The following is a 12,542-nucleotide window of genomic DNA, read 5'->3' on the forward strand; positions in this document are numbered from 1 at the left end:
AACTCCAACATCAGAACTCCACCATCAGAAACCCTAACTCTGTCCCTTGCCATGCCTTTTACCTGGGAGTCCCCACCCACCAAGGGGGGGCGCTCAACGCCCTAATCATAACTCAGTCCTGCCCAGGTACTGATCAGATGACAAGCGTAATCCAGTATTTCTTTCTGGAATTCATCAGTTCTATCAAGCTGTTCCACTTGGTCTCGGGCCGCAGGCATCCAGCAGGCCCGTCCTGCCTGCGGGACTTGCAGCCCCTGCCGTGAGCCTGCGTGGCCTGCCTCTCGGGCCCCTGTCCCCCCGGCCCCCTCGTGGCTCTCGCCGTGAGCCCGCGTGGCCTGCCTCTCGGGCCCCTGTGCCCCGGCCCCTCGTGGCTCTCGCCGTGAGCCCGCGTGGCCTGCCTCTCGGGCCCCTGTGCCCCCGGCCCCCTCGTGGCTCTCGCCGTGAGCCCGCGTGGCCTGCCTCTCGGGCCCCTGTGCCCCCGGCCCCCTCGTGGCTCTCGCCGTGAGCCCGCGTGGCCTGCCTCTCGGGCCCCTGTGCCCCCGGCCCCCTCGTGGCTCTCGCCGTGAGCCCGCGTGGCCTGCCTCTCGGGCCCCTGTGCCCCGGCCCCCTCGTGGCTCTCGCCGGGAGCCCGCGTGGCCTGCCTCTCGGGCCCCTGTGCCCCCGGCCCCCTCGTGGCTCTCGCCGTGAGCCCGCGTGGCCTGCCTCTCGGGCCCCTGTCCCCCCGGCCCCCCTCGTGGCTCTCGCCGTGAGCCCGCGTGGCCTGCCTCTCGGGCCCCTGTGCCCCGGCCCCCTCGTGGCTCTCGCCGTGAGCCCACGTGGCCTGCCCTCTCGGGCCCCTGTGCCCCCGGCCCCTCGTGGCTCTCGCCGTGAGCCCGCGTGGCCTGCCTCTCGGGCCCCTGTGCCCTGGCCCCTCGTGGCTCTCGCCGTGAGCCCGCGTGGCCTGCCTCTCGGGCCCCTGTGCCCCCGTCCCCTCGTGGCTGTCGCCGGGCTCTTCCCCCTCCAGCTCGGGCGGCATCTCCCTGTGCAGGTGGCGCCCGCCCTTGGCTTCGGCCCTTGGCCATCGGCCCCCGCTCCCTCGCTCCCTTGCAGGGGGTTTCCGAGTCCTTATCTCTAGGGGTGCGCTTGGCTGGGGTGGTGACCGAGCCAGGGAGGTCTCACTGATCGCACGTAAGCAGCCCAGACCCTGGCCGTCTGGGGCAGGCCTGGCAGCCCCCATGGCGCCATCAGGGACCCAGGCTCCTGCCATTCCCTCCTCCGTCATCCTGAGTGTGTGGTTGCCTTCGGGCTTTTTGTCTCGTGGTTGCAACATGGCTGCACTGCCCCCAGCACCCCACTGGGTTCCCAGGATGACGGGCAGGGCAAAGGCAGCAGGTGTAAATGGCAGCTGATTCTGCTGTCCCCCACCAGCTCTTTTTGTGTGTGGGGGAGTCTACTGGGGATTGAACAGGAAGCAGGTGTTCAACTGAACTACATCTGCTCCCCATCCCACCTACTCTTTTTTTTTTAAGATTTATGTTTTATTTTTTCTCTCCTCTTCCCCCCTACCCCTTGTCTGTTCTCTGTATCCGCCTGCTGTGTGTTCTTCTGTGTCCGCTTGCATTCTTGTCAGCAGCATGGGAATCTGTGTTTCTCTTTGTTGCGTCATCTCGTTGTGTCAGCTCTCCGTGTGTGTGCAGCGCCATTCCTGGGCAGGCTGCACTTTCTTTCGCACTGGGCAGCTCTCCTTACGGGGGCACTCCTTGCGCGTGGGGCTCCCCTACGTGGGGGACACCCCTGTGTGGCAGGGCACTCCTTGCACGCATCAGCACTGCGGGTGGGCCAACTCATCACATGGTCAGGAGGCCCGGGGTTGAACCTTGGACCCTCCATGTGGTAGACGGAGGCTCTATCAAGTGAGCCACATCCACTCCCCATCCCACCTACTCTTAAAAGAGCTGCGCTTCCCTTTCTCCCCAGCAGCTTGAGCTGCCATCTTGTTGGCTGCAGCGGTGCCCGCCTGGCCGGCCCTGGCTGCAGGGAGCCTGGCGGGTGTTGGCTTTAGGCGGGCGCAGTCCCACCTGCCGTGGAGCTGCCTGGAGGGTGGGGGTGGGTGAGCCACCAGCAGTCTCCGCCACTTGGGCCTCGAGCCGTTTCTACAAGCCACGCGCGGTAGACGTTTTTTAAGGAGGTGCCAGGAATTGAACCCGGGACCTTGTCCCTGGGAAGCAGGCGCTCAGCCGCCATACTGCCGCCCTGTCCAGCCGTCCTGCGCGAGCCCCCGCTCCCCCACGAAAGCGTGTGTCCCGACAGGAATGTGTTTTCTCCAGAACCTGCCCCCTTCCAGCTCGGCCCTCTCGCCCCTGCCGTCCTCTGAGGCTCCGTCTCCCGGTCGTGGTGGGCTCGGCCCTCCTCTTCCTCACAGTCCACCGTCTCTGTGCCTCGGTCCCAGCGGCGGTCGGCCACGAAAGAGCAGCGCGCTCTTGCCCCCGCCGCCGCGTCCGGCTCGGCCTCTCCTGCTGGTCACTGCCGTTACGCCCCCTACCTGGCAGGAGCCCTCAGCGGCTGCCGTCTCCCTTTCGAGGGTGACGGCCCCGTCCTCCCAGCCTCGGCTCTACCCTGTAACAGCGTGGCGTGCGCTGTTTCCGCCGGCAGGGCCACGCCTCGCGCCGCTGTCCCCCAGCAGATGGCGGCTCCCCACGGGGGCCAGGACGGGTCTCGAGAGGCCAGGGCGGCGCAGGCGCCCGCCCTTCCCAGGGGCGGCTGTCGCCGGGCCTCCCACCCCTCCCGGGTGGGCTCCACAGCCCCCCGCCCCACTCTCCCGCTGCTGCCTCTGGAGTCAGCCACCCCCACCCCGGCAGCTCCGCGGGCCCTGGCAGCGGACCCCGGGGATGTGGGCGACGCGCTGCGGGGGCGAGGCGGCCCCTGACGGCCCCTGACGGCCCCTTCCTTGTTCCCGACAGAACGCTGTCCAACTGGGCCTACGAGTTCGACAAGTGGGCCCCTTCCGTGGTGAAGGTGTCCTACAAGGTATGGAGCAGAGTGCCGGCGCGGGGCGGGAGCGCGGGCGGGAGGAGCAGGGGGGGCCGGGAACTCGCAGAGCGTCCCGCCGCGCGTCGCGCTCTCCCGCGCACGCGCTCGTGGGGTTGATGCGAGGTTGGGGCCCTTTTTCGGCTGTGCCTTGTCATGTTTCTGAAGGGAGTGTTTATTTCGTAAATGGTTAGGGACGCGGTTTGTGGAATGCACGGCCCGGTGCTCTCCCTGGAAGGTTCCGCTACGGGGACTCGAGCTTGGCTGAGCGCGGGCGCTGGGTTAGCGCACCCCCGGGCGGCCGGCAGGGCCAGACCTGCCGCGCTGCACCCCAGGGGGCTCACCGAGGTTCTCGGGTCCCGGCCCTTCCCCTGCGCTGTGACCGGATCAGCATGTCCAGGCAGGGGGAACAGCCGTGCGCGGGGCCCAGAGGGGCGAGCGGCTCCGCGAGAGTGTGCAGCCAGAGGTGGTTAAGGCCGGCGCGGCTCAGTGTCGGCGACGTGAGCCGGGGGACCGTTCCGGAACAGGCCGGGGCCCCCGACTCGGGTGGTCACCTTCCCCGTTGCCAACTGGGGAGGGGCGGGAGAGCCGGGGGGAGACCGAGCTTTCACCTCCAGGGGTCCCGGCCTGCTCCCCCCGTGCCGGTTGCCCGGGGACCTCAGAGGAAGGCCCTGGTTTCCAGCAGGGGTTGAGGCGGGGACCGGAGGTGGGCGGCGGCGGGGGCAGCCCAGCTTCCCCATCGGTGCTGGGCGTCGGGGCGCCGGGGCAGGGGCTGGCCAGAGGGGCTGAGCGCCGGCCTCTCCCCCCAGGGCTCCCCCGCAGCGAGACGCGCGTTCGTGCCGCAGCTGCGCAGCGGGAAGTTCAACGTGCTGCTGACGACGTACGAGTACATCATCAAGGACAAGCACATCCTCGCCAAGGTGAGGCGCCTGCGCGGCCATGCCCTCTGCCCCGGCCATGCCCGCCACCCCTGCCGCTCCTCAGTCCTTCCCGCCCTCACTCAGCGCATTGGCGGGCAGTCAGGCCGACCCGCAGCTGGAGGGCTGAGGTCAAGGCCGCCGTCCCTCCGGGCTCGGCCGGCCCCTCACACGCGGCCAGCTCCTCTGGGGCCTGCCTCGGCCGCCTCATCCCACGGGTGCCCCACGGCACCCCGACCGGGGCTCACCCCAGGGGCCGGGCTCGTCTCCATCTGTCTCTGTGGCCTCGGCCCGCCCTTCCCAGGGTCAGGACCTCAGGGACCAGCTCGCGGGGCGGCTGCGAGTGGGGAGCGGCTGAGGGCCTGGGCCTGGGGGCCCGTGTGGCCCATCGAGCTGGACCGCCTGCGAGCCCGAGCCGCTGTTGCTGTGCAGGCGGCCCTGAGGCCTTCGCCTCGGCCCCCACCGCCTCCCTGAGCGCGCGCCACAGCCCGGAGGTGAGGCCCGGGGTGGCCTGGTCCCCCGAGGCTCGCATCCCAGCTTGGGGTCTCAGGGCCGAGGCAACGCTGCTTCCCCACCTCTCCCCGTCCAGGGTGGTGAACGCCAAGAGGGCAGGGGTGGCCAGGCATGGGGGAGGTCTCAGCGAGCTCCCCCCTGCTGCGCCTGGCCGCGGTGGGACCCGGGGTGCTCTGAGGGTGGCCCTGTGCCTCTGAGGAAGGGCTCAGGAGGAAACGCAGGCTGTCGCCTCGGCCAGGGCTACGGGGCCTCATCACGGGCCCCCCCGTGAGGCACTGGACCCTGTGAGCGCCGAGCCCGTGGGGTGGCCAGCCCGCGCTCGTGTCCCAGCTGCTGCTGGGTGCCTGGGCCCTCGTGGTGACCCCTTGCTGAGAGCAGGGAGCCGGGCAGTCGGGGCTGGGAGCCCAGAGCCGTCTCCAGCTCCAGGCAGAGCCCACGGCCGCGGGGCGAGCGCGCTGCCCCCGTGTCTGCTGGTTGGGTTTGGGTGGCTTTCTGGTAGCGTGGATGATTTTTTTGGAAAGCCAAAATCCACTCGAGCCTTGTTCACAGGGTCTGTACCTGTCAGCTCACCTGTGTGCTGACACTTACCTGTGACCCCCAGATGGGTACTCGCGGCACTCTCGTGGTCCTTCGCAGCCACGTGCGGGAGGGCAGAGCATCGCGTCCCCGACACGCGCTCCCGGTCGAGGCCGCATGCGCGGCCGGGCTCTCTGCCTTCCTGTCTGGGCGCTCACGCTGTGACCACGGGCCCTTGCCGGGGGCCATTCAGTGCCGCACTTGACACGTTTCTCCGCTGGCTGGAACGGCCCCGTGTGCAGTGCCGAGCTGCTGGCTAGTGCACCCAAGCCCACCAGGCCGGGGCGGGCCTCCATGGGGTCAGGGGCGCTCCCAGTGCCATCGGCCGGCAGCGGGACGAGTCCCTGATAGGTGTGTAAGGACGTCTCGGAGGGAAATGCACGTGCAACGAGGGCACACCCCAGCTCCGTCGGGGGCCTCGCTTCCATTTCCTGGCTCAGGGCACGTGGCGGCTTCACGGGAACTCACTGCCGTCAGTGGTGGGGACCGACCACTTTTCTGCGCCCTTCTGGCCCCAGGGACGCCCCGTGGATGTTTTCCCGAGTCTGCGTATCCGTGTCTGCCCTGGGGGTCTCGTGCCCGTGTCCTCGGCCTCCGCGCGGTCTTGTGCTCGGCGCCCGCCTGGCTCATGACCGGGCCGCGCCGCGCTGTCCCTCGCCGCTGCGGCCGCGGCTCCCGCCCGGCCCCCCTGACGCCCCCGCCCGGCCCGCAGATCCGCTGGAAGTACATGATCGTGGACGAGGGCCACCGCATGAAGAACCACCACTGCAAGCTGACGCAGGTCCTCAACACGCACTACGTGGCCCCGCGCCGCCTGCTGCTGACGGGCACGCCGCTGCAGAACAAGCTGCCCGAGCTCTGGGCGCTGCTCAACTTCCTGCTGCCCACCATCTTCAAGAGCTGCAGCACCTTCGAGCAGTGGTTCAACGCGCCCTTCGCCATGACCGGCGAGAAGGTGCGCGGCCGCGCCCCGCCAGCGACACGGCGCGGGGCCCCCGGGGACGAGGGCGGGGGGAGTCGGGGCTCGGCAGGCACAGGGAGGGCCACAGGGCAGGGGCCCGCAGGGCAGGGGGGAGTCGGGGGGCTCGGCAGGCACGGGGAGGGCTGGGGGGCAGGGGCCGCAGGGCAGGAGGGAGTCGGGGGAGTCGGCAGGCACGGGGAGGGCCGGGGGGCAGGGGCCGCAGGGCAGGAGGGAGTCGGGGGGCTCGGCAGGCACGGGGAGGGCCGGGGGGCAGGGGCCCACAGGGCAGGAGGGAGTCGGGGGGCTCGGCAGGCACGGGGAGGGCCGGGGGGCAGGGGCCCGCAGGGCAGGAGGGAGTCGGGGGGCTCGGCAGGCACGGGGAGGGCCGGGGGGCAGGGGCCCGCAGGGCAGGGGGGAGTCGGGGCTCGGCAGGCAGGGGGAGGGCCGGGGGGCAGGGCCCGCAGGGCAGGGGGGAGTCGGGGCTCGGCAGGCACAGGGAGGGCCGCAGGGCAGGGGCCCACAGGACAGGCTCGCCCAGCAGAAGCCGGGGAGTGGGGCCCCCGGGGATGAGGGCAGGGGGGGTCGGGGCTCGGCAGGCACAGGGAGGGCCACAGGGCAGGGGCCCGCAGGGCAGGAGGGAGTCGGGGGGCTCGGCAGGCACGGGGAGGGCTAGGGGGCAGGGCCTGCGGGGCAGGGGGGAGTCGGGGGGCTCGGCAGGCACAGGGAGGGCCACAGGGCAGGGGCCCGCAGGGCAGGAGGGAGTCGGGGGGCTCGGCAGGCACAGGGAGGGCCAGGGGGCAGGGGCCCCTCAGGGCAGGAGGGAGTTGGGGGGCTCGGCAGGCACAGGGAGGGCCGCGGGGAGTTGGGGCTCGGCAGGCACGGGGAGGGCCGCGGGGGCAGGGGCCCGCGGGGCAGGGGGGAGTCGGGGGGCTCGGCAGGCACGGGGAGGGCCGGGGGGCCGGGGGGCAGGGCCGCGGGGGCTGCAGGAGCCGGGCAGCTGGCCCTTCTGGGGAGCTGTGCTGTCATCCCAGCGTAACGGGAGCTTTGACGGCCTCGGGTGTTTTGCCCTGAAGGGGGCTGTGGCCGGGACCATCGGTGTCTGGAAAACCAAACCCCAGCCCCAGGCCCGATCAGGCCAGGCCCCCCAGAGCGTCGCAGCTCTGTTTTGAGTGCGTTCCCATGAGCAGCGCGAGGTGGACGCCCCACCTCCTTCCTCTGCAGGCGCAGGGCCCAGCCGCCCCGCCTCGAGGACGCCCAGAGTGGCGGAGCCCCCAGCCCCGGTGCTGCCGGGCCCGAGGCGGGTCGGGGCCGTGCCTGCTCCCAGCCTGGGGCCCCCGGAAGCGGGCAGGCACCGGCGTTGGCTCGGGCTGCTGGAAGCCGGCTCTGCCTCCAGACCAGCTTCTGGGGGAGAGCTGGGGCAGCCGCGTGGGTGCGCCCGGGGTCTCTGCCCGCGTCCCCAGAGCCCCCTGCACTTCGCGGAAGCTCCTCACGAAGGAGCCCGGCTTGGGGCTCCAGCTCCCCGGCCTGCGCTCTGAGAGCGGGGGCTGCCGTCTCGTTTGTTTTTGAGTTGAACAAAGGCTTTGTCAGGAGACCCTTAGGGGAGCAGGAGAAAGAAGCATTCAGCGGGGTTTTATTGTCCTTCCCTTTTTTCCTATCCCATTTTAAAACATGTGGCTTTGTAGCAAAGGTCTAGACCCCGGGCTGCAGTGTCTCCTTCACCACGTAGCCCCCAGGCTGGAAGGAGAGGGGCTGGGGCTCCCGGGGACGGCGCCCCCGGCCAGCCATTCCGCCTGTGCTCCCGCGGTGCTGGGTGGGCTCGCGCACGAGCAGACCCGTTCCTGTCCCTCCGGGGGGCACGGCGCCACGCGCGCACTTCTTCCTGGCAAGGTGGCTGGGTGCCTGGGGCCCCGGGCTGCCACATCCTTGGGTTCTTCCCTCCCCGCGCCGCACCGTGGTGCTGACGGGTGGCCTTGGTGTCCGGGGGCAGGTGGACCTGAACGAGGAGGAGACCATCCTGATCATCCGGCGCCTGCACAAGGTGCTGCGGCCTTTCCTGCTCCGGCGCCTCAAGAAAGAGGTCGAGGCCCAGCTGCCCGAGAAGGTACGGCCAGAGCCGCATGCGCGGGAGGCGGCCGCGCCGCGCTGGGGGGTCTCCCCAGGGGAGGCGCTGGCGGGTGTCCGTGTCCACAGCCCGGCCTGCTCTTGCCGCGGCGTCGTGGCCCAGCCGGCTCGTTGAGCCGGGGGCAGGCTCGTGCGTCCCCGCACAGTACCCTGGTCTCCTGGCAGTCCTGGGAGAGCTGCTACAGCGCTGCCCGTGCATCGGCCGTCGCCCAGGGCTCCTCGCAGCCCCCTTGGGGTGGCGCCCCCCGCGGTGCCAGCCCCTGAGTGGCGCTCCCGCCCGCAGGTGGAGTACGTCATCAAGTGCGACATGTCGGCGCTGCAGCGGGTGTTGTACCGGCACATGCAGGCCAAGGGTGTGCTCCTGACCGACGGCTCCGAGAAGGACAAGAAGGTGGGTGGCCCTGGTTCCGGGGGGCTCGAGGGCGCCCGGGTCCCCTCACCTGGGCCTGGTCGAGCTGCCTGGCGGCGGCCCGGGCACATTTGAGTAGCCGTACCCGAGTGCAGAGCTGGCGTGAGCCTGTCCAGCCGCGTGAGCGGGAGCCGCTGCCCCCGCCCCCGGGGCCAGGCCGACTGGGGACCCTCGTGCCTTCCCTGAGGCTCCCCGCCCCCGGGGCCAGGCCCACTGGGGACCCTCCTCGTGCCTCCCCTGAGGCTCCCCGTGCCCTCCCCCCCACCCCCGTGCCCGCGGCCAGGCCGACTGGGGACCCTCCTCGTGCCTCCCCTGAGGCTCCCCGTGCCCTCCCCCCCGCCCCCACCCCCGGGGCCAGGCCCACTGGGGACCCTCCTCGTGCCTCCCCTGAGGCTCCCCGTGCCCTCCCCCGGCCCCCGCCCCCGGGACCAGGCCGACTGGGGACCCTCCTCGTGCCTCCCCTGAGGCTCCCCGTGCCCTCCCCCGGCCCCCGCCCCCGGGACCAGGCCGACTGGGGACCCTCCTCGTGCCTCCCCTGAGGCTCCCCGTGCCCTCCCCCCCCGCCCCCGCCCCCGCGGCCAGGCCGACTGGGGACCCTCCTCGTGCCTCCGCAGGGCAAGGGCGGCACCAAGACGCTGATGAACACCATCATGCAGCTGCGCAAGATCTGCAACCACCCCTACATGTTCCAGCACATCGAGGTGAGCCCGTGCCCTCGGCGCCCCGCCCAGGCCCTCCTTCCCCCCCAGCCGGGCCGAGGAGAGCTGGCTGCTCCTCCCTCCTGAGTGTTCCCACCAGGCCCTGCCTGTCTCCCCGTTTCTCTACTGATGACCATTACAGAGGTTTCCCGGGAGGGACCTAGGCTCTAGGGGGAGGTGTGCAGTGGAAAAGAAAGTCCCGGAAGCCTCACCCTCCGAGGTGGCCACAGAAGCACCCGGAGGCTGCAGTCGGGGCATGCGCCCGCGTGGGGCGAGGCTGCTCTGCCCCTGAGAGCCCGCGCCGTCCCCTCAGGAGGTGGGGGTGCCCCGGGTGGGCGCTTCCCGAGTGGCCCCACTCCTCAGCGCAGCCCCTCCGGGGCCACGGGGCCCTTCCCGCATCTGGGCTCTCGCTTCTGGAAAGCGGGCACACTCCCGTGTCTCACCGCAGGCCCCCCTCCCCGGTGCCCGTCCAGCGTCCGCGCTCCCAGGCCGGCCTCCAGCCCTCGCCGCCCTTGCGGGCTCTGCCCGCTCGCTGGGTGGTCACGGCTGTCACGTGGTAGCTTCCCCCCCCCCCCGTCGGAGGACGTGGGGGCGCATCGGGGAAGAGAAGCCGGCCTCGGCGCCCTGTGTGGGGAGGCGCCGTCCTCTCCGCAGGGTCAGGGGCCCCCCACCCGGCGCTGACCCCCCTCTTGTTGCTTGCAGGAGTCCTTCTCGGAGCACCTGGGGTTCACCGGCGGCATCGTGCAGGGGTGAGGCTCGTGGGCGGCAGGCGTGCCTCCTGCGCTCAGTTTCACTGCCGTCGCCTCACGGGTCTGGGTGCCGGGGCGCGCTGTGAGACAGGAAACCCAGAAGAGCCCGAGAAGAGCTAACGGCCCTCCTGCCCCACACCCCTCGAGGGCCGCCGCCGTCAGCCCCGAGGCAGGGTCCTGGGCGCAGGGACCCTCGACAGCCCCCAGCCTTAGGCTCCACGCCTTGGCCAAGAAGTACTCGTTTTTGGGGTTTTTCCCTGTGTTTTTTTTTTTTTTTTCCTTAAACTCCAGAGAGATTAAGCTGAAGTACACTAAATACCATTTTAACACGCTGTCCATGTGAACACAGTGAGACGTCTGACCTGCTCGTTCAGCCCGACGTCTCTGGAATCTAGCGGGCGTTTCTTCGGCTCCCACGTCGCAGGGTCGAGTGGCCGCAGGTGCTGGCCACGGCCTCAGCCAGGGCGCCCGGCCGCGCAGCTGCTGCTCCGCAGCCTCCCCCGTGAAGGGCAGCCGGGCAGCCGCTGCCTGTCGGTGTATCTGCCTCAAAGCGCCTTTATTTCTCAGCTTGGTCGTAGGCTTCCGGGCAAACCCCCAGGAGGCCTGCAGATCCCGTGTCCGCACGCAGCGCCCCCTCCGTTCTCCTTGTTCACGTTGCGCGTTAGTACCCCTGCCGTTACAATCACGCTCTTAATTCTAGTCCTAGTCGACAACAGCCTTCGCCCCTGGCGCTGTTCAGCTCTGTGGGTTGGTTTTCTGGTGTGTGTGTGTGTTTTCCATCTTGCCATGGCGCATGTATTACAGCATAACATTTCCCATTTTGACCCCGTCGAGCCTCCAGCTCAGCGGCGTCCGTCGCATTCCCAGTGTTGTGCCATCGCCCACCCTCCCTCCACCCCAGCAGGCCGCCTCCCTAGTGCTCCTGTCGCCAGGCCCGGCTGCTGTCTAGATGTCACCAGTGCCAGCAGCGCTGCGGCCCAAGCCGCTGGCAGCCCCTGGCCGAGGGCAGAAAGGCCTGAACAGACCAGCAGAAAGTCCTTTTTTTTTTTTTTTCAGGCGGGACCAGGTTTCAAACCCAGGCCCTCGTACACATGAAGCAGGCGCTCAACCCCTGAGCTTCACCTGCTGCCCAAGCATCTGTTTTCAATACCAGCAGTCCCACACACCTGGGTCGAGGCTCCTCGCCCAGCCTCAGTCCCCCCATCTGAGTGCGGGGTGGCCCTTGGCTCGGCCCCCGGCCCCCGTGTGGGCGCCCTCCAGCGTGGCAAGCCTTTGCTCCCGGAAGGTCCGCAGTGACGGGGTCAGAGGCGGCCTCCCGCTCACCCCGCTGTCCCCGCGTCATTGCCAGCAGCACCTCCTGCCGCCCCCGTAGGCACCCAGGCTGGACGACCACCCCCTGGGCAGCCTTCCCGCACGCCCTTGGCCACGGGCAGCCCGAGCCACTTTCCACCGGGCCAAGCGCGTTCACGCCGCGTGCAGGGCGTCTGGGCCCTTGGGCCCGGTGCCCCGCGCCCCCCACCCCTCACGGCAGCCCCAGGCGCGGAGGCGTGCACCCTCGTCTGCCTGCCCGGGAGCTGCCGCCGTCCCCTGACTCTACGCCCCCTGCCTCCCTCCGCCCACAGCCTGGACCTGTACCGGGCCTCGGGGAAGTTTGAGCTGCTCGACAGGATCCTGCCCAAGCTCCGCGCCACCAACCACAAAGTGCTGCTCTTCTGCCAGATGACCTCGCTCATGACCATCATGGAAGACTATTTTGCGTATCGTGGCTTTAAATACCTCAGGCTCGACGGTGAGTACGGGCGAGAGAAGGAGACTCAGTAGGGGGCCTCTCTGTCCACCGCGGCCGAAGCCTCCTGCCGCGCGTCCTCTCCAGGGCGTGGGCGAGGCAGGCGGACCAGGGTCCGGCAGCAGGAGGGGGCGGGCAGGCCCTGCAGGTGTCGTGGCGGGAGGAGGGGCCCACAGCGGGCGGCGAGGGGTGCTGAAAGTCCTGTCCACCTGCAGGCGGCAGAAACCACTGTCCTCTGGCCACACTGACAAGATTCGTAATGACAGAGTCCAGGGGTCCTTCCTGCCGCAGGCAGGGCTGGGTCCAGGCACAGCCCGAGGGCTTCCCGCTCCCCCTGCTCGGTGTCCCGGCTGGCTTCCTTCAGCCTGCGCCGCCTCCCCACACAGGCCCGCGAGCGGGCTCTCCTCGGGGCCCGCGGGCTGTCACCAGCCTGGCTGTGTGCGCCGAGGGCGGCGGGAACAGGCAGGGAAGCAGGGGCAGCCGGCTCCAGAGAAGCCCAGTCCCCCGTGTGGCCCGGGAACCGCTGGGGCCCGAGGCGGCGAGGGCTTTGCGTGGTGGCCTTTTGCGTGGGTCCCCTCTCGGCACCGTCTCCTGTGAGCTGGGCGCACCTCTGTGGGTCGGGCCACGCCTGGAACAGCAGCAGGGACTGAAACAAGGGAGCGCCACCCCGCCGGGGGAGCCGTGCCAGCCTGTCCCCGGCCGCTCCGTGGCCTTCGTCCTCTCAGGCCGAGCCTGGCTCCCACACTCCTGCGTTCTCACCAGCAGCACGGCGGGGGCGGGTTGCTTCTTTCCGCTTTTCCTTTATT

General features: G+C 70.4%; 1 protein-coding gene across 1 annotated transcript in view; it reads left to right on the forward strand.

The window, feature by feature from the left end:
• The window catches only part of SMARCA4 (SWI/SNF related BAF chromatin remodeling complex subunit ATPase 4), a 95,251-nt gene that overhangs the window by 55,021 nt on the left and 27,688 nt on the right, over positions 1–12,542 (forward strand). The window contains 8 exon segments of the mRNA XM_058290303.2: positions 2,940–3,006; positions 3,816–3,926; positions 5,725–5,967; positions 7,961–8,074; positions 8,378–8,485; positions 9,118–9,204; positions 9,904–9,950; positions 11,573–11,739. Of these exon segments, the coding sequence (XP_058146286.1) occupies positions 2,940–3,006; positions 3,816–3,926; positions 5,725–5,967; positions 7,961–8,074; positions 8,378–8,485; positions 9,118–9,204; positions 9,904–9,950; positions 11,573–11,739 (944 nt within the window).

Source organism: Dasypus novemcinctus, chromosome 30 (assembly GCF_030445035.2).
Source record: "Dasypus novemcinctus isolate mDasNov1 chromosome 30, mDasNov1.1.hap2, whole genome shotgun sequence".
In the NCBI taxonomy this organism is placed as follows: domain Eukaryota; kingdom Metazoa; phylum Chordata; class Mammalia; order Cingulata; family Dasypodidae; genus Dasypus; species Dasypus novemcinctus.